This window comes from Microplitis mediator, chromosome 2 (assembly GCF_029852145.1).
Source record: "Microplitis mediator isolate UGA2020A chromosome 2, iyMicMedi2.1, whole genome shotgun sequence".
NCBI lineage: Eukaryota > Metazoa > Arthropoda > Insecta > Hymenoptera > Braconidae > Microplitis > Microplitis mediator.
In genome coordinates this window covers 22,296,059-22,317,009 of record NC_079970.1, presented here as the reverse complement: position 1 = coordinate 22,317,009, position 20,951 = coordinate 22,296,059, and the positions used below count along the sequence as shown (strand labels likewise).

At 29.9% G+C, this 20,951-nt stretch overlaps 4 protein-coding genes across 4 annotated transcripts; all 4 read right to left on the bottom strand.

Annotated features, from left to right (window-relative positions):
• Nucleotides 1–29: 29 nt before the first annotated feature.
• Nucleotides 30–5,453, bottom strand: LOC130663232 (antichymotrypsin-2-like). The gene is made up of 13 exons (XM_057462353.1): nucleotides 4,748–5,453; nucleotides 4,478–4,660; nucleotides 4,192–4,402; nucleotides 3,729–3,940; nucleotides 3,473–3,667; nucleotides 3,257–3,395; nucleotides 1,782–1,813; nucleotides 1,506–1,692; nucleotides 1,233–1,439; nucleotides 770–981; nucleotides 514–708; nucleotides 298–436; nucleotides 30–157 (listed from the first exon to the last, which is right to left on the bottom strand). The coding sequence occupies exons 1-13, from the start codon at nucleotides 4,820–4,822 to the stop codon at nucleotides 30–32; spliced, it is 2,115 nt and encodes a 704-aa protein (XP_057318336.1). The 5' UTR covers nucleotides 4,823–5,453.
• A 327-nt stretch (nucleotides 5,454–5,780) lies between these two features.
• Nucleotides 5,781–13,780, bottom strand: LOC130663231 (uncharacterized). Its single transcript, XM_057462352.1, has 19 exons — nucleotides 13,621–13,780; nucleotides 13,347–13,529; nucleotides 13,062–13,272; nucleotides 12,778–12,989; nucleotides 12,508–12,705; nucleotides 12,296–12,434; nucleotides 11,871–12,007; nucleotides 10,502–10,712; nucleotides 10,218–10,429; nucleotides 9,948–10,148; nucleotides 9,734–9,872; nucleotides 9,516–9,649; nucleotides 8,654–8,776; nucleotides 8,385–8,567; nucleotides 8,099–8,309; nucleotides 7,633–7,844; nucleotides 7,370–7,567; nucleotides 7,153–7,291; nucleotides 5,781–6,468 (listed from the first exon to the last, which is right to left on the bottom strand). The coding sequence occupies exons 1-19, from the start codon at nucleotides 13,690–13,692 to the stop codon at nucleotides 6,332–6,334; spliced, it is 3,252 nt and encodes a 1,083-aa protein (XP_057318335.1). The 5' UTR covers nucleotides 13,693–13,780; the 3' UTR covers nucleotides 5,781–6,331.
• On the bottom strand, nucleotides 9,509–11,220 carry LOC130664094 (serine protease inhibitor 42Dd-like). The gene is made up of 7 exons (XM_057463857.1): nucleotides 11,061–11,220; nucleotides 10,787–10,969; nucleotides 10,502–10,712; nucleotides 10,218–10,429; nucleotides 9,980–10,148; nucleotides 9,734–9,872; nucleotides 9,509–9,649 (listed from the first exon to the last, which is right to left on the bottom strand). The coding sequence occupies exons 1-6, from the start codon at nucleotides 11,130–11,132 to the stop codon at nucleotides 9,832–9,834; spliced, it is 888 nt and encodes a 295-aa protein (XP_057319840.1). The 5' UTR covers nucleotides 11,133–11,220; the 3' UTR covers nucleotides 9,509–9,649; nucleotides 9,734–9,831.
• A 128-nt stretch (nucleotides 13,781–13,908) lies between the features above and the next one.
• LOC130663230 (uncharacterized) lies at nucleotides 13,909–19,103 on the bottom strand. The gene is made up of 13 exons (XM_057462350.1): nucleotides 18,595–19,103; nucleotides 18,376–18,512; nucleotides 18,125–18,307; nucleotides 17,838–18,048; nucleotides 17,532–17,743; nucleotides 17,116–17,452; nucleotides 16,269–16,411; nucleotides 15,522–15,674; nucleotides 15,258–15,440; nucleotides 14,967–15,177; nucleotides 14,670–14,881; nucleotides 14,270–14,591; nucleotides 13,909–14,178 (listed from the first exon to the last, which is right to left on the bottom strand). The coding sequence occupies exons 1-13, from the start codon at nucleotides 18,602–18,604 to the stop codon at nucleotides 14,048–14,050; spliced, it is 2,445 nt and encodes an 814-aa protein (XP_057318333.1). The 5' UTR covers nucleotides 18,605–19,103; the 3' UTR covers nucleotides 13,909–14,047.
• Nucleotides 19,104–20,951: the final 1,848 nt, after the last annotated feature.

The following is a 20,951-nucleotide window of genomic DNA, read 5'->3' as shown; positions in this document are numbered from 1 at the left end:
AATATAAAAGAGCAATGATAATGAAGAAATCAATTTTGACTGGGATCGACGACACGGGCGTTGAATAGTTGCGTTCCAGTTTCAGTTGCCACAATAGCAACAATAAATGGTTTATCCACGATGAATTTCCTTGGTAGGCACATCAAAATGTCCATATCTCCAAGAAAAAAAAATAACAATACACAACGATTATATTAACGAACAAAGTGATTGACGATTTTTGATAACAAATTCATAGCATTGATTGCAGTAGCGAAATGAATACAATAAAAATAGAATCATTGAAGGGAAACTTACTAGTTGCGGCTGCAGCTTCACTTCCTTCTTCGTTCACTTCGATAAAAGCTTTTTGAATTACTTTACTAACTTTAAGTTGTGCAGTTTCGGATATACCTCGAAAATCAGCAGAATTTTCAAAAATTTCTTTTACTCCCATCTGAATAATCGACAAAATAATTATGAGAAAATTTTAGTAGTAGAAAAAAAATTTATTGTAATTTTAATGAAACTCACTTTAGAAAGAGTACTTTCAAGCCCGAATTTACTTTCAACTTTAAATTTCGGAAGCGTTAATATAATTTCCATAATGTGTTGGTTGTGAAGATTTTTGAAGTTAATTTCATGAAAATTACTTTCAATTTTCTTCAAACCGTTAATTTCAGTTGGAAAAATGATAAACATACTGATAGAATCACTTGAATTATTACTCTGGAAAATATATTCGATTAATTAATTAAATAATTATTGTCAAACATTTAAAAAAATATACTTTGTAAGGCAGCTCAATACAATAAGCCTCAAGCTCTGGAAGTCTATTAATATTGTAATAAGCTTTTTTGCGCATCATTGGTACATCTTTCGTAGTATTTTCGTCAATATGAAATCGTCTAAGTGTAGTTGAATTAGGATCAAATTTGTCTTTCCAATGTCCTTTGAAATAAACAGCATTCACCAAAACCATATCCGCGCCTGACAAATCATCTGTAATATTTTTTCGTTACGTTATTCACAAATTATTGTGGTTCTTTTTTATCTAAAATATAAATATCTGTCACACCATTAGTAGCCTGTGTCATTATCAGAAAAAACCCAATATTTGGGACAAAATTATATGTACATCTACACTATGTTATCTATCGGATATTTTGATTCTGATAATCGCGTCACGCAACCAATCTACACATTGAAGCTCTAAATAGAATTATTGATAGCAATCGATAAAAATAACTTGCCTGGTTGTATGACATCCTTTATACGATTGTTAGTCTTTTCTTCACACCAACTATTGATGGTCTTGCTGGCCTCTACTGTTTTTCCGAAATCAATTGTCTCTGATACAGATCGAAATGTAGTTTCCGTTAAAACTTTGAACTCAGATTTAACGTCAAGTCCTACGTTGAAGTAAATCTTATTGGCTAAACGGAGCTCAACTTTTTTAACTGCCTACAAAATAATTAGAAAATAATGAAGTATTTAAAAAATCTAAATTAACATTTTTTATAAACTTGCATTCAAAGTATCAATAAGTGATTGGAACCCATTTTTATTGATTTGATTATCTTCAGACAATCTTAATGTACTACGCAGTTTTTTTTCAGTCTGTCCGCGTGCCCCAAAAGTAACCATAGATAATACCATTGACACACTGAGTGGCGAACAGATAAAATTTGACGTTTCATCTTCCGCCAAAGCCTAAATTAAATATTCAACAGAAAAAAAAAATATTTATTATTACCGCTTATTTATTTTTTTTATAAAAATCGTGAATCTGTGTAAAGTACCTTGTAAAATTCAGTCGAAAATTTACTGATACCTGTAGCAACGGTTTGTAAAGCTTGATTATCAGGTGTAGACATTGTGCGAAGGATTTGTGTCGCGAATGAGCGCTGAACGTGAACTTTATACTAGAATCGCGAACGACTGAAGGTCTCTCTCTGAATATTTGCGACCAACTGGCATCATTTCGTAGTATAGTACAGACAACGCCTGCTATTAAACTATTGCTGTGACGACGCAAAATTTCGTGGGTTATTTGCTGATTATTTTTATTTTTATTCTACCATACTGACTCTTCTCAAGTTTTCGGACTTGTTACTTATAACTCAATGGCCAACAGCGCGCTTGATTTAAAAAAATTTTTATTTTTTATTAAAATTATATTTTTTAACTCTAAACATTCATTTCTCAAAATTCATGAGTAGAGAAATTCCACTGTTCATTATAACTTAGCCCTATTCATTTATATATTTATTTTGTTTGTTTTCAACTCAACTCGAATCCATGTTTCGTGCGCAAGTGCGCGTGCGTCATCTTTCATATCTTAATTTATATGTATATCATTCTGTAAATTTTTTATGCTGTCTCTAGTTAATCAGGTATTCGGAAAAGTGTATGCACATACTTTCAATGCCTCTTTTTTTTGACTGGGTTATTTAATTTTCATCTTCTTAATTTTCCATGTATGCTACTGATTAAACGTTAATACAAATAATTTTAATAATTGCAATTTCTATTTTTATCCTACGATCACTTACGATTTATGTGATCAAATAACTTTGTCGATAAATACTCTATATTTCAAACCTTGTTATTTTTTGTTGATTGATAAACAAGTTTTTTTTCCGTTTCGAATGTTATCCATTATACTAAAGGTCATTCATTATGCAGATACCCAAATACTTACAAAAACACACACACATACCCACAACACACAAACAATTAGGAAACAGTATTTTGTAATTAATTTAATTAATTATCAGGACATGTAATTTTAAATTTTTTTATATAAGTAATTATTTCATGATGTTTTTAAAGGAAAATTGTGTTGACAAATGAACAGATACAACAGTTAGGGATTGTTTTGATTTTAAATCTAAAGTAATATCAATTTTATAGATTGAAATATTTATTTTTAACATAGATTATCAAATTTTGTTTGAAACAATGAAAAAATATATAATTATAAAAGAGCCATAGCAATAAAGAGATTTAAGTTTGACTGGGATCGACGACACGGGCGTTGAATAGCTGTGTTCCTGTGTCAGTTGCCACAATAACACAAAGAAATGGTTTATCCACGATGAATTGCCTTGGTGCACAGCATTGAAATTCCGCATCTTCAAGAAAAAATAATAATAATTCACCACAATTATTTTGACGAACAAAGTGATTGACGATTTTTAATAACAAATTTATAACATTAATTTCAGTAGCGAAATGAATACAATAAAAATAGAATCATTGAAAAGAAACTTACCAGTTACGGCTGCAGCTTCACTTCCTTCTTCGTTTACTTCGATGAAAGCTTTTTGAATAACTCTACTAACTTTCAGTGGTGCAGTTTCGGAAATACCTCGAAAATCAGCAGAATCTTCAAAAATTTCTTCTACTCCCATCTGAATAATTGAAAAAATAATTATTAGAGAATTTTAGCAGTAGAAAAAAAAATTATAATAATTTAAGTAAAACTCACTTTAGAAAGAGTACTTTTAAGCGCAAATTTACTCTCAACTTTAAATTTCGGGAGCATTAATACAATATCCATTATGTGTTGGTTGTGAAGATTTTTGAAGTTGATTTCATGGAAATTACTTTCAATTTTCTTCAAACCGTTAATTTCAGTCGGGAAAATGATAAACATACTGATGGAATCACTTGAGTTATTACTCTGAAAAATATATTCAATTAAGTAATTAAATAATTATTGTCAAACTTTTAAAAAAATATACTTTGTAAGGCAGCTCAATACAATAAGCCTCAAGCTCTGGAAGTCTATTAATATTATAATAAGCTTCTTTGCGCATCATTGGTACATCTTTCGTAGTATTCTCGTCAATATGGAATGGTCTAAGTTCAGTTAAATCAGGATCAAATTTCTCTTCCCAATGTCCTTTGAAATAAACAGCATTCACCATAACCATCACTACGCCATTCAAATCAGCTGTAATATTTTTTCGTTACGTTATTCACAAATTATTGTGGTTCTTTTTTATCTAAAATATAAATATCTTTCAGACCATTAGTAGCCTGTGTCATTATCAGAAAAAACACAATATTTGGGACAAAATTACATGTACATCTACACTATGCTATCTATCGGATATTTTGATTCCGATAATCGCGCCACGCAACCAATCTACACATTAAAGCTCTAAATAGAATTATTGATAGCAATCGATAAAGATAACTTGCCTGGTTTCACGAGATCTTTTATACGATTGTTAGTTTTTTCTTCACACCAACTATTGATGGTCTTGCTGGCCTCTACTGTTTTTCCGAAATCAATTGTCTCTGATACAGATCGAAATGTAGTTTCCGTTAAAACTTTGAACTCAGATTTAACGTCAAGTCCTATGTTGATGTAAATCTTATTGGCTAAACGGAGCTCAACTTTTTCAACGGCCTACAAAGTAATTAGAAAATAATTGTAATAATGAAGTACTTGAAAAATCTAAATTAATATTTTTTATAGACTTACATTCAAAGTATCAATAAGTGATTGGAGCCCATTTTTATTGATTTGATCATCTTCAGACAATCTCAATGCACTACGCAGTTCTTTTTCAGTCTGTCCGCGTGCCCCAAAAGTAACCATAGATAATACCATTGACACACTGAGTGGCGAACAGATAAAATTTGATGTTTCATCTTCCGCCAAAGACTAAATTAAATATTCAACAGAAAAAAAAATATTTATTATTACCGCTTATTAATTTTTTTATAAAAATCGAGAATCTGTGTACAGTACCTTGTAAAATTCAGACGAAAATTTACTGATACCTGTAGCTACGGTATGCAAAGCCTGATTCACAGGTTTAGACATTGTGCAAAGGATGTGCGTCGTGAATGTGCTCTGAACGTAAACTTTATACTAGAACCGCGAACGACTGAAGGTCTCTCTCTAAATATTGGCGACCAACTGGCATCATTTCGTAGTATAGTGCAGACAACGCCTGCTACTAAACTATTGCTGTGACGACGCAAAATTTCGTGGGTTATTTGCTGATTATTTTTATTTTTATTCTACCATACTGACTCTTCTCAAGTCTTCGGACTTGTTACTTATAACTCAATGGCCAACAGCGCGCTTGATTTAAAAAAATTCTTATTTTTTATTAAAATTATATTTTTCAACTCTAAACATTCATTTCTCAAAATTCATGAGTAGAGAAATTCCACTGTTCATTATAACTTAGCCCTATTCATTTATATTTTTATCTTGTTTGTTTTTAACTCAACTCGAATCCATGTTTCGCGCGCAAGTGCGCGCGCATTCCCTTTCATATCTTGATTCGAATGTATCTTATTGTGTAAATAGTTCAGAGAGCTTGAAAACATGATTGTTCATGTTTTTTTGAGCTCTCCGAGCTCAAAGAATTGCTGTTTCATATCGATACACAGATGCATACACACACACACCCACAAACGAGCGGGAAAGAAACGTTATTTTGTTATTGATGTAATAATTTAGCAGTACATGCACATTTGTATTTTTTATATAAGTAATTATCTTACAAATTTTTTTTAGGAAAATTTCATTCAAAATAAATAGATCAAACAATTAGGGTAGTGATTTTATTAAAAATCTACAGTAATGTCAATGTTATAGATTTAATTATTTATTTTTTAAATTTCAGATTTACATTTATTTCAATCACTAATAATACATTTATTTTTTTTTTTTGTTTTAGGTAAGTGTTTTTCATTAAATCTGGATACTCTTTTATTTTATCAAACATTGAGACTAATTTACAAAACCGCAAGCGGGGGATGGGTGAGTCAAAAAAAAAAAAATTAATTAATTAGAAAAAAAAAATGAAACCAACATTTATGAAGAAATTTAAATCCATAAAGATATTCGTTAGCGAACCGGTCGCACTGGCGGTTGCGTAGGAAAAAAAATAAAATTAAAAATAATAAATAATATTATAAATTAGTTTAATTACTAGTTGTTTTTCTGGCAAAGAATGTACATTAATATCAGTAATAATATAGTCGCGTTTGTTAGACCAAGATGATCTACAGAGCGTCTCTGAGCTCCGTTAAATAAACGTAATTTTCCATGCAATTGTTCAATAAAAAAATTAATTAAATAGTAATAAAACCGCGGTATCAGTTACAAGCTCAGCGAGTGTATATATCTATATAAGTGTATTGGAAGTCAAGTAGATTCGAGTAGGTGGAACGTATTATATCGTAAGAAAGACATAACTGTAATATAATCTAACGTGCATACACTGTATTTATTACATATTTTAATTAGCTTTTTTTATATATATTTTTATATTAGCTCGCTGTTAATACTTTTAATTACAACTTAGCAGAATAAAATTTAAATTAATGTCGGATCATTAATGCGTGCTTTAAAAAGTTGCATTCCCGTATCAGTTGCCACTATTGCACAGAAAAAAGGTCTGTTCACTATAATCGATGGTGTCTCTACCAAACAGTAGGCTACTGCTATCATACCTGTAACAGAAATCAGAAAATTTATTTATTATTGATACCATAAATAATTTAATTCACTCGCATATATCAACTATTATATGAGTTATTATTCACAACCTGATTCGTAGTATATAATTTATCTTGTTATCTGATTTATTAATTTTTAATAATTAACCAGGGGTTTATTTTATTATCATTTTATTCAGCAATTATTTTTTACAAATTAACATGCAAATTTATTTTCTTAATTACGTTTGTAGTTGATAATAAATTAAATAGCAATCAAACTATACAAGATATTATTCTACTCGAAGCCATTTTTATTTATTATTTATATAAATATAGCTATTTGCTTTAACATCTATAGTCAATTTTCGTTTTAAATAAATGGAAGAGTAAATAAACATAGAAAAGCCGTGACGATAAATGAATTAAGCTTGAATAGGATCGACGACACGGGCGTTGAATAGTTGCGTTCCAGTTTCAGTTGCCACAATAGCACAAATAAATGGTTTATCCACAACGAATGGAATCGATATAGGTAAACTGCATCTCATCATTAACATAGCTCCAAGAAAAAATAATAATTCACCACAATTATTTTAACGAACAAAGTGATTGACGATTTTCAATAACAAATTCAAAACATTAATTTCAGTAGTGAAATGAATACAAAAAAAATAGAATCGTTAAAGTGAAACTTACCGGTTACGGCTGCAGCTTCACTTCCTTCTTCGTTCACTTCGATGAAAGCTTTTTGAATTACTTTGCTAACTTTCAGTTGTGCAGTTTCGGAAATACCTCGGAAATCGGCAGAATTTCCAAAAATTTCTTTTACTCCCATCTGAAAAATTGACGAAATAATTATTAGAAAATTTTAGCAGTAGATAAAAAAATTTATTGTAATTTTAGCGAAACTCACTTTAGAAAGAGTATTTTCAAGCCCGAATTTACTCTCAACTTTGAATTTCGGAAGCTGTAATTCAACCTCCATAGATCCGCGACTGTTGTGGAGATCTTTGAAGTTAATTCCATCTAAATTACTTTCAATTTTCTTCAAACCGTTTATTTGATTCGGTAAAATAATAAACATGCTCATGGAATCGCTCGAATTATTACTCTAAAAAATATGTTTGATTGATTAGTTGAAAGACAATCATTAGAATTGAAAAAGTAAATATATACTTCGTAAGGAAGTTCAATAAAAGTGGCATCAAGCGCTGGAAGTTCATTGAAATTATAAGTAGCTCTGTTGAACATCATTGGTACATCTTTCGTAGTATTCTCGTCAATATGGAATGGTCTAAGTTCAGTTGAATCAGGATCGAATTGTTGTTTCCAATGCCCTTTGAAATAAACAGCATTCACCAAAACCATCTCTGCGTCTGACAAATCATCTGTAATATTTTTTCGTTACGTTATTCATAAATTACTGTGATTTTTTTTTAAATTCTAAAACAGTTGTATCTTTGAAGCCATCAGTAGCCTGTGTCATTATCAGAAAAGACACAATATCTGGGACAAAATTACATGTACATCTACACTATGTTATCTATCGGATATTTTGAATCTGATAATCGCGTCACGCAACCAATCTACACATTAAAGCTTTAAATAGAACTATTGATACCAATCGATAAAAATAACTTGCCTGGTTGTATGACATCCTTTATACGATTGTTAGTTTTTTCTTCACACCAACTATTGATGGTCTTGCTGGCCTCTACAGTTTTTCCGAAATCAATTGTCTCTGATACAGATCGAAATGTAGTTTCTGTTAAAATTTTAAATTCAGATTTAACGTCAAGCCCTACGTTGAAGTAAATCTTATTGGCTAAACGAAGCTCAACTTTTTTAACTGCCTACAAAATAATTAGAAAATAATTGTAATAATGAAGTATTTAAAAAATCTAAAGTAATATTTTTTATAGACTTACATTCAAAGCATCAATAAGTGATTGGAACCCATTTTTATTGATTTGATCATCTTCAGACAATCTCAATGCACTACGCAGTTCTTTCTCAGTCTGTCCGCGTGCCCCATAAGTAACCATAGATAATACCATTGATACACTGAGTGGCGAACAGATAAAATTTGACGTTTCATCTTCCGCCAAAGACTAAATTAAACATTCAACACAAAAAAAAATATTTATTATTACCGCTTATTTTTTTTTTATAAAAATCGTGAATCTGTGTACAGTACCTTGTAAAATTCAGTCGAAAATTTACTGATACCTGTAGCTACGGTATGTAAAGCCTGATTCACAGGTGTAGACATTGTGCGAAGGATTTGTGTCGCGAATGAGCGCTGAACGTGAACTGTATTCTAGAGCCGCGATCGATTGAAGGTCTCTCTCTGAATACATGCGACGAACTGGCGCCTTTTCGTAGTATAGCGCAGACAACGCCTGCTACACTAGACTATTGCTGCGATGACGTAAAGTCACGTGGGTTATTTGCTGATTATTTTTGCTTTTATTTTTTAATGTTAATTCTACTCAACTCCGGACTTAGTACTATCATTCAAAGCCTAATTTCGCGGTTAATTTAAAAAATTTTTATTTTTTCTCAAAATGATATTTTTTAGCTTTAAAATTTTTTTTTCGTTTTTAAAAGCCATGAACAGAAAAATTTCAATGTTCATTTTAAATTAACTCTATTCATTTATTTATTTTGTTTGTCTTTAACTCAACTACGTTATTTAATTTTTAATTTATAATTTAAAGTAAACGTCAATATGAATAATTGCAGTATCTATTTTTATCTCGAACGCTTATGAGTGATGTAATCCAAGAATTTCCGCGATGAATCATCGATGTATTTAGCGTATGAACGTGTAAATTATTACATAGAATTATTATTTTAATTCTTTGATAAAAAAGTGTTTTTTTTTTCGGTTTCAAGGTTAGTCAATAAGATAAAAAAAAAGGTCAATGACTTGTGGACTGAACCGTGATTTAGTTTTTTTTTATTTACTGTAATTGTACAAAAAAAAATACAAGTGCTTTTATTATGTCAGCAATTATATAATTAAACATAAATATTTTTTTTTAAATTTAATGGACAGTTGGATCGATGATACGTCCGTTAAAAAGCGGTGCTCCAGTTTCTGTGGCGACGATCACACACAGAAATGGTCTGTCTACAGTAAATGATATTGGGGGTCGACAGGAACCCATTCGCTTCATTATTGACATTGCTATGGAAATAAGAAGACGTTATTAAAATGAAAATAAATTTAAATAATCAGTTTCAAATTAATATGTATGTGAGAAAAGATTACCGGATGCTGATGCTGCTTCACTTCCTACTTCATCGACTTCTAGAAAAGTTTTTTGTATTACTTTACTGACACTCAATTGTCCTGATTCGTCAATTCCGCTAAAGTCTGCTGATGGTTCGAAAATTCCTTTCAGGCCGACCTAAAAAAAAACCAACGGTCATTAGTTATTGCATTAATTTTTATAATAAAATTCATAAATTGAAAGAGGATTTACTTTGGATAAAGTTTTCTCTAGATCAAACGTACTCTCGACTTTAAATTTAGGGAGCCGCAAGGTGCAGTCTTTATAAATTGAATTATCATGTAAATCCTTGAAATTAATAGTATGCACTTTACTCTCTAGGGTATTTATATTGTTGATTTCATCTGGCAAAATAATAAACATGGTAATAGGGTGGTGGTTTGGCTCATTGCTCTATTAAAAATATGAATAATGTAATCGTTATTTTGCGACTGTAAATATTTGAAGTAGTTATGAATGTACTTTGTAGCGAAGTTCGATAAATTTAGCGTCAAGATCAGCCAATTCGTTGGTGTTATATCTGGTAGTTTTGATCATCATCGGTACATCTTTAGTAGTATTTTTATCGATGTGAAACGGCTCTGGTTTCGTGCGCTTAGGATCAAATTGCCATTTCCACTCGCCTTTGAAGTACACAGCGTTTACGAGAACCATTTGGGAATCGATCAAATCACCTATAAAATGTTTTGTTTATTGCAATGAAGCTGCAAGTAGATCTGCTAATAAAACAGATAAGAATAACTGACCTGGCTGTACAACATTTTTGATACAATTGTTAGTTTTTTCTTCACACCAACTGTTAATAGTTTTGCTGGCTTCTGAAGTATTTCCAAAATCAATTATCTCTGATACAGATCGAAATGACGTTTCTGTTAATTTTTTGAATTCAGGTTTCACGTTGAATTTCGTGTTAAAGTAAATTTTATTGGCCAAATTGAGCACAACTGTTTCAACGGCCTACCAAATAAGCAAAAGATATCTTACATAAAGTATTCAAGTAACATCTAAAATAAAATTCTTTAAAAACTCACATTCAAATTATCGATGAGTGATTGAAAACCGTCTTTATTGAGTTGATCGTCTTCAGATAATCCCAATACACTACGCAGTTCTTTCTCAGTATTTCCACGAGCTCCATAAGTAACCATAGATAATACCATCGATACACTGATCGGCGAACAGATAAAGTTTGATTTTTCATTTTCCGCTAACGCCTAAAGAAAATATTCAGCAAAAATAATAATAATTTTTTATCAACACTTTTATTTATTTGTATGGGTGGTGAATTAAAATAAAATAGCAAACCTTGTAAAAGTCCGTTGAAAATTTAGTAATGCTAGAAGCAACGGCATGTAACGCTTGATTTTCTGAAGACATTTTATATATTTCCGCTATGCAAATACTGAGTTGACCGCGAATTGGCGTCTGTTCGTACGGGAAGCAACCTACACAGCTGCATGAGCGCGCAGATGACGTAATGTCACGTGGGTTACTAACTGATTACTTTTATTTTTATTTACTAATGCTGATTTTAACAAAGTGTTCCGATTCTTTATATTTATTTGAAGCCTTATACTATCAAGTATGATCGACTCGATTTATAAAAATCTTATTTATCAGGAAATTAATTTTTTTTCGCGAGAAATATTCATTTCCTCAAATCCTTGAGCAGAGGAATTTCAATGTTCATCTTAAATTAGCTCCATTCATTTATTTATATTGTCTGCTCTCAACTCTACTATGTTATTTAATTTCAAATGTACGGTTAGAATTCAATGTAAATATAGATGATTAATACTTTAAATATTTATATTTATCTTACAAATACTTATAAGTAGTGGAATCCGAGAATTTCCATTATAAATTATTCATATACTTACCGTATAAAATTGTTCAATTAATGAGATATATTATTTACCAAATTTTTTTATTAGATTGATACAAAAATAATTAATTCTAGTTTCAAGGTTAGTTGATATGGTAAAGGACAATAACTTCTAAGCTGAATCGTGTTATAGTTTTATTTTTTATTTACTGTATTTGTACAGAAAAAAATCACATAGCTTTTGTTAGCCAACAGTTAAATAATTCAATATGAATACATTTTTTAATTTAATGGACAGTTGGATCGATAATACGCCCATTAAAGAGTAGTGTTCCAGTTTCTGTGGCGACTATTACACACAGAAATGGTCTGTTTACATTGAAGGATATTGGGTCAGCCAAACAACATTTTTTTCTTATCATCATTACTGTTCAAAAAAATATTATACGTCATTACAATGAAAATAGACATTAGTAACTAATTTAAAATCAATACTCGGAGAAATTATCGTTGTTTGAAATGCTATGGTGTCATAGTAAAGTCAGATCATGTTGACCACCTGCAGAAATTGAAACATACTATGATCATACATAGTAAGTTTTGCATGTGTTTATTTCAATTTCCGACAGGTAGTCAACATGGCCCGGCTTTGCTATGAAACCATAGCAGTTCAAACGACGATAATTTCTCGTGTACGCATTAGGGAAAATATTACCAGATGCTGATGCAGCTTCACTTCCTACTTCATTGACTTCTAGAAAAGTTTTTTGTATTACTTTGCTGACACTCAATTGTCCTGATTCGTCAATACCGCTGAATTCTGCTGATGATTCGAAAATTCCTTTCAGGCCGACCTAAAAAAAAACCAACGGTCATTAGTTATTGCAATAATTTTTATATTAAAAGTCAAAATTGAAGAGGATTTACTTTTGATAAAGTTTTTTCTAGATCGAGTGTACTCTCGGCTTTAAATTTAGGAAGCCACAATTCACACTCTTTAATATTTGAATTTTCATGCAAATCCTTGAAATTAATCGTCTCTAATTTTGTCTCTAGTGTATTTACTCCGTCAATTTCATTTGGCAAAATAATAAACATCGTGACAGGTATCTTTTCATCGTCTCTCTATTAAAAAATATAAATATTATTGAAAAGTTATTTTTTGATTGTAAATATTTAAAGTAGTAATGAATATACTTTGTAACGAAGTTCGATAAATTTAGCGTCAAGATCAGCCAATTCGTTGTTGTTATATCTAGCTTTTTTGTACATCATTGGTACATCCTTAGTAGTATTTTTATCGATATGAAACGGCTCTGGTTTCGTGCGTTTAGGATCAAATTGCCATTTCCATTCTCCTTTGAAGTACACAGCGTTTACGAGAACCATTTGGGAATCGATTAAATCACCTGTAAAATTTTTTGTTTATTGCAATGAAGCTGTAAGTAGATCTGCTAATAAAACTGATAAGAATAACTGACCTGGCTGTACAACATTTTTGATACAATTGTTAGTTTTTTCTTCACACCAACTGTTAATAGTTTTGCTGGCTTCTGAAGTATTTCCAAAATCAATTATCTCTGATACAGATCGAAATGTCGTTTCTGTTAATTTTTTGAATTCAGGTTTCACGTTGAATTTCGTGTTAAAGTAAATTTTATTGGCCAAATTGAGCACAACTGTTTCAACGGCCTACCAAATAAGCAGAAGGTAACTTACATAAAGTATTCAAGTGACATCTAAAGTAAATTTATTTAAAAACTCACATTCAAACTATCGATGAGTGATTGAAAACCATCTTTGTTGAGTTGATCGTCTTCAGATAATCCCAATACACTACGCAGTTCTTTCTCAGTATTTCCACGAGCTCCATAAGTAACCATAGATAATACCATCGATACACTGATCGGCGAACAGATAAAGTTTGATTTTTCATTTTCCGCTAACGCCTAAAAAAAATATTCAGCAAAAATAATAATAATTTTTTATTAACACTTTTATTTATTTGTATGGGTGGTGAATTAAAATAAAATAGCAAACCTTGTAAAATTCCGTTGAAAATTTAGTAATGCTAGAAGCAACGGTATGTAACGCTTTATTTTCCGAAGACATTTTATAAATTAGCTGCTAAGCAAATGCTGAGTCGACTGCGAATTGGCATCTATGCGTACAGAGAACAACCCACACAGCTGTATTATTGCGCATACGACGTAATGTCACGTGGGTAATTCTCACATATGTTGTTTTTAGATTTTTATTAACTCTATTTTAATAGATTTGTTTACTCTTCCATAACATCAAATAACTTTATTATACAAACTTCAAATTTTCTGTTTATCAACATCTCAAAATTTTTTTTATTATTCTTTTTACAGTAATTATTATTACTAAATTTACAATCTTTACTACAAACATAAATAGTATTTGCTATTTATAATATTCTAATTAAAGCTTATAATTAAGTAGTTTAATAAGTTGGATCTCTGACGTGGCCTGCGAAAAGTATTGTATTTGTCTCTATATGGACAATCACCCAATTAAATGGTTTATTAACAACTAATCGTAATAAACCTGCGCTTTTTAACTTCCCAACCATCGCTAGAAATAAAAATATAAAGAACGGAGTTTTAGTAAACGACCGGAATCAAAACTCGAATAAATTCCATTTTGTTTTTTCTTCAAAAATTACCTGTAGAAGCTGCGGCTTTCGTTCCTTCTTCGTTCACTTCAATGAAAGCTTTCTGTTTAATTTTAGTAATTTTTAGTGGTAGATCGCTAATAGCGCTAAAATTAGCACGATCTGTAAACATTTCGCGCATTCCCATTTTTTCTAAAGTAGGCTGAAGATCAAGTGTACTTGTAAGTTTTAATTTAGGCATGATCAGTTCCAATTTGTCTATATTTTTTTCGTCATGCATTTCTTTGAAGTTCATCTCTTGAAGACTGGTTTCAAAATTATCTTCAAACGGGAGCATGACAAACATACTCACCGAACTGTTGGGATCATTAGTCTGTAGAAAAGTTTAGTATTTCACTAGTATTTTGTTTTATTTGCTTGAAATTTGAGTAATTTATGAAAGAGACTTTACCTCATAGGGGAGCTCAATATAAAGATCATTTGAATTAGATATCAGTCCAAAATTATATTCGTTCTTGTCACTCATCATATGCGCAGGTTTAGAAGTTTGTTTATCAACGAAAAATGGTTGGAGACTCGTGTTTTCAGGTTTGAATTGTGACTTCCAATGTCCTTTGAAGTAAATTGCATTTACGAGAACCAAAAGCGCATCCGCAACGTCATCTATAATTTTGGGAAATCAAAATAAAGTAAAATCATCAAAATTTTGATTTAGTTGAATTGTTTTCTATGTAATTTTAGTAATTACCAGGTTGAATAATATCTTTAATCATATTGTTTGTATTTTTTTCACACCACGCATTAATTATTTTAGCTGCTTTTCTAGCATCTTCAAAATTGACATTTTGTGAAACTGTTTGGAAGTAGCGAGATGTCATTTTGTTCATATCTGGATTTATTTTGACATAGTCGTCAGTAAATATGTACTGCAGAAATTTATAATCAATCGTCTTGATTTTCTATTTATTAAAAAACAAAAATTATAAAATTAGGTTTTATTTCGAATGAGTTATAATTCAAATTCATTTAATAGGCATACGTCCAAAGTCTCGAAAAGTAATTTAAAACCCTTTTGTCCGACTATATCATCTTCTGGTAAATGTAATTTGGATTTCATTTCGAGTTCCGTAGTACCCCGAGCACCATAAGCTGCCATTGACAATACAGCGGCGACACTTAATGGTGAACATACAAAATTACCTGTTGCTGACTCTAATAATTTCTAAATTAATAAGAAATGACTCCGTAAATTAATTGATTTCTCAAAATTATTTAATGACATCAATTTGAGTTTTCAATTTACCTCATAAAATTCCATTGAAAATTTATTTATTGCTCTTGAAATTGCAAAAAGATCATTTTTTGGATCTCTTGGCGATATTTTTCCCATAGCGTTTGCTACAATAGCTCCGAAAATAATAAAAATTTCTAAAAAAATAAATGCGGTTAAATTATTAAATTATAATCACACAGTTTTTGAAATTATAATATTTGAACTTACTCAAGTCCATGATGAAGTTTGTGAGTTCAAAATTGTACATACGAGTTACCGTGACCGAAAACGATATTTATACACTAATATCCTCAATAAATTAATCATAAAATTAATAAATTATGGATTTTTGATAAAAAATTAAACAAAAATTTGACATTTTTTATTAATTAATGATTAAAAAAAAGATAAATCTTTAGTTTATTAGAATTTTATTAAAAGCATACAGATGTAACATACTTATTCAGATGTTGATATAACGATTGAGTGAACAAAACAAATGAAAATTACGAAATTTTTAAAAAACATATTTTTGATAAAATGAATTATGGCATAATTTTTATTTCAATGCTACAGAGTGCAAATAAAAATGATAACATTTTTATTTTTTATTTTTTTAAACTACTCTTCAAATGAGTGAGTAATATTTTCAACCATTTAAATTATTCTAATGAGCCATTTAATTTTAAAATTAGCATCTCATAAATTTAATTTATAATTTTATATTACCTCAATTAATTTCACAACTGGAATTAATAAATATTATTTTTCTTATTAGTTTGACGGTGACTTAATATGTCCTTGCAATAAGATACTATTTGTAGCGCTGTGATAAATAACAAAAACAAAAGGACGATTAACGTCGACTGTAATCGGTGTACTGTGCCAACTCCTTGATGATTCAAAAAGCACGTTGGTTGCTGTAAAAATGATTAATTTTTTTTTAAATTACTCGTCAAAAAAAAAAATTTTTAAAAAGCGTTGACTATTTTAAACTTCAAAACGCGAAACCGACGAGTTTTTTAATTTCCCGCGACAAAAATTTGAAATTTTTCAAAATTTTATTGGTTTCTGCCTGATTTTTGAAGGATTCAAAAATACTAATGTATTAAAAAGTATAGTCGCGCTCAGAGAGCTTGAACACGTATCGACAATAATGTATTTGAGCTCAAGGATCTCGAAAACAGCGGAAAGTTTCAGGGCTGGCCCACAGGGTCAACTGTTTTTCTGATTTTTTTTTAATGTAACGTTTTATGAACCTTCGAAAATTCAAGGGAAAAATCAATGATTAATTTACTACTTTTAAAAAATGTTCAAAAATAGTTTTTTCTGACTGTATTTCGCACTGAAAATAAAATGATAAAATTTATCGCTTTTAATAGCGAGTCAAAAAAAATATAAAAACATTAAATTATCGAATTAAATTAATCGTTTTTTTCTTTGTATTTTCAAATGTTCCAAAATCGTTTAAAAAAATTTCGTCATTGTGTCACATTTTGAAGTTTATAATAGTAAACATTTTTTCAAGGATTTTTTTTACACGTAAAAAAATAAATAAAAATTGAAAGAAAAACAAAAATAAAATTGATTAAATAATTTTCGCCGTCAGTTAGCAAATAACTACCAGCAGTTGTAGCAGCTTCAGTTCCATGTTCATTAACTCCAATCAAAGCGTTCTGGATTACTTTACTGATCTTAAGTGGCAGACGGTCTGTAATACCAGTAAAATTAGCATTGTCTCGAAACATATTAGTCATTCCCATTTTTTCAAGAAACGGCTCAAGCTTGAGTGTACTTTGAACTTTAAACTTGGGCATATGCAAGTATATTTCCGTTTTTATTTGATTGTTTTCAAGTGATTTGAAATTTATGTCAGCAAGTGATTCCTTAACTCTACTCAGATCGCTTATTTCATTAGGTAAAATTATAAACATACTTGTAGCGTCATCTCTATTTGTTTTCTAGTAATTCAAAATATATATACATCAATATTAATTAAATTTTTTTTATTAATAGACTAAATTTTTTGGTTTTTTTTACCTCATAAGGAAGCTCGATATAAACTGCATCTATGTCAGGCAGAGGTCCATAGTTGAATGAATTTAGTTGATACATTGCATCAACATTTATTGTAGTTTTTCCATCAATATGAAATGGTCTTGGGCGAGTATTTTCTGAATCAAATTTAAATAGCCACGGGCCACTAAAATAAACTACACTTGCCAAAACCATTATTGCGTTATCTAAGTCATCTGCATAAATCCCAAATATTATGTCATTTATTAATAATAAAATCAAATTGAAATATAAATATAATCATCAAAATTATATATGTCAATAACCTACGAGATTCAACAATCTCTTCAATACAGTCATTAGTCTGTTTTGCGCACCATTTATTTATTATTTTACATGCTTCTGCGGAATGTTTAAAGTTAATACTTTTTGTCGTGGATCCGAATATATTTTTTATGATATTTTTGAACTCATGTTTTACTTCAAAACCATCAATGGTAAAAATTGTCTGGGTTAATTGGAATTTAACCTTTTCGATTTTCTGTTTTATTCAAAAAATTATAAATTTATTATTATTTATTATACTCATATTTTATTTTTTAAATATATCAACTTACATTGAAAGTATCAATGAGCGATTGAAAACCGTTTTTATTGACTTCATTATCTTGATGCAGATGTAAACCAGATTTTATTTCTTGTTCAGTCATCTCACGAGCTCCAAAAGCTGCCATAGATAAAACGATTCCAATACTTAATGGCGAATAAATGAGATTATCTTTTTCATAATCGGATATTGTCTGCATAATAAATTTTTAAAAATCATTAGTATGAAATTTGAAAAAATTGTCTAAATTTGCTTGCTTACTTTGTAAAAATCAATTGAAAATTTATTAATTCCACTCAAAATGGCACACAAATTTTTGTTATTTTCTGATCGTTCTTCAGCCATTTCTCCAAAACACGTCGACTTTATCAAAAAAATTTCTGGAACTGATGATTTATCTAATAAAATATTTTATTAAATAAAATAATAAATTTATTATTTACTTTTATTGGTTCAATTAAGTTAATTAAAGTTTCTCACGTTGATCCATTATCGTTCAATTACCGAAATGAAGTTAACGTAATAATTAATTGTTACACAGCATAGTTCACTCGTATAATCAATAATATAAATGACGTATATACTTACTAGTATTTTTAAAAACAAAAAGTATTCCTCTACTTAATTATGATTGTACAGATAATTACTATTGATTTATTGAAATAATAACGATCAGAAATATAATTAAAATTTAATATTCAAAATAAAAAAATTTAAAATAACGAGTCTGCCACAATTTCACTGTACGAAGAGCTTGCAACAACTATTGTCGAGCTACTGAGAGAATTACTTTTGAATTGATGGTGGGGCAATAAGAATCGTATGCTTGTTGAATAGATGCTCGCATTTGATATAGTGCAAGTCATAGATTCTAAGTATGAAGACATATTGACATTTTTCTTTCATAGATTATTAAGTGTAACTCTAGTATTTCTACTTTACCGTTATTTCAAAAGGACTAATAATATAGCGACCGATTATATCAGCTGAGTTTTTTTGTAGTTTTCTGTTATTGATCAAATTTAGGGAGGGTTTAGAGTCATTTTTGTCCAACTTTTCTCTCAAACAAAACCTCTAAACGATAAATAAACAACGAGGATCGATGGACTACTTTATAATCTAACGATCTACGTTTTCATTTTTGAAAGATGGGAATTTGGGTAAGAGAAAAACGTGGGCTAAGTTTCCATTTACTGCGCAGGTTCAAGATAATACCGTTCGTCGACTTGACTGACAGATAAAAAAGTGTAGACCCCTCCTCAGACAGCAAATGTTAAAACTAACTGGTAATTCGAAATGAACGTAATTTTTTTATTTTGGACACAAGACCGTAACATTTTCTTTGCCAAAAACTTAATGACCCTCGCGTAATTATTAAATAATTAATGCAACGATTGAGGTCATGATATAAATGGTTAGAAATTTAGTTTATAAGATAATAATAAATTTTTATTTTATTTTTTTTTTTTTTTCTATGCGCTATCGTTCTTATCTAGGCCACGTGATAGAACTAAAGTTTTTATCGAGAGATCGTTGAGTCTTTTATATCTGTAGCTTTTTCTGTCCTTGGGTATTTCGTTAAAGTAATTTTCAAGTCAAGCAATGGGTGTTGGGAAATAAGTTCTCGTGAGGAAAATGAATTATTAATGAGCTTACAAAAGTATACAGTAAAAAACGAATCGTCAAAGTGTAAAAAAAAAGTGTGTTAACATTCAGAGTGTTGAATTTTTAATACATTTTGTGTGTCAATTTAACACACAGTATTTATCTTGTTTGAACTGTCGCAATCGATTGATTTTTTAACACACAAAAATGTTATCTTATACGAAAATAACACTTTTTATATGTACTGTCAAATCAACACACAAAATATGTTAAAAATAACCTTGAACATCACAGCAAAATTTTTGGAAGATTTTTTACTTTTAACATATACCCGTGTAACCTTTTCAACACTCACGACATGTTAAAGTAACATATAAATAAGTGTAAAACGTTCGTTTTACACACGATATTCGTTGGTTTTGACAAATCCTTTTTTACTGTGTAACTACGCAAGAGAATGCAACAACACGCAATAAGTTATTGCAGCCAAATCGTGCGATATTCTTACCCCTTCCCGTGATGAAATAGCATGGAGTGAAATTGCAGGAGGGGGTAAAAATATCCCACGATCTGGCTGCACTGGCGATAACTATAGTCGGGTTGGGTTGGGTTATTGATGTAAAGGAAACGCTCTCGGTAATTTCAATATAAGTCAAGTAGTTTCCTAGTTCGCCGGAATTTTTACTGCGTGGATTTTTCTATAAATTTAAGCATTCCTACTTTATCTTAATATGTATAGAAGATTATGAGTACATACAGCGACCTATTGTATCGACTCAATTTTTCAAGATTTTTCCGTTTGAAGATAACAGATTTCGAGAGGAATTTTAGTGGTTTCTATTTTATATATTTATTTTAAAATTATTTTATTACAATTGTTACGGAAAACTGTCACCTATTTTCTTTATCATACTCGAACAAATATAGAATTTTTTTCGTTGCGCGCATACGATAAATAATTTTTCTCTTAAACAGATGAGAATTTTTCAGAACCCTGGTGGAAATTTTTCGGAATTTTCTCTGAAAAACTCAGTTCTAAAGTTCTAAAGACTTTTTTAGAGTTTTTTTAGAGAAAAGTCCAAAAAATTTCCACCAGGAAAATTAAAATTTGTATTTTTCTACCATGATTTCAAAAAATAATAAAAATTTTTGAGACTTTTAGTTGTCAATAAAAAATCATTTAATTTTTTATCATTAAATTGACTAAATTAAATGATAAAAAGAGTAATTTA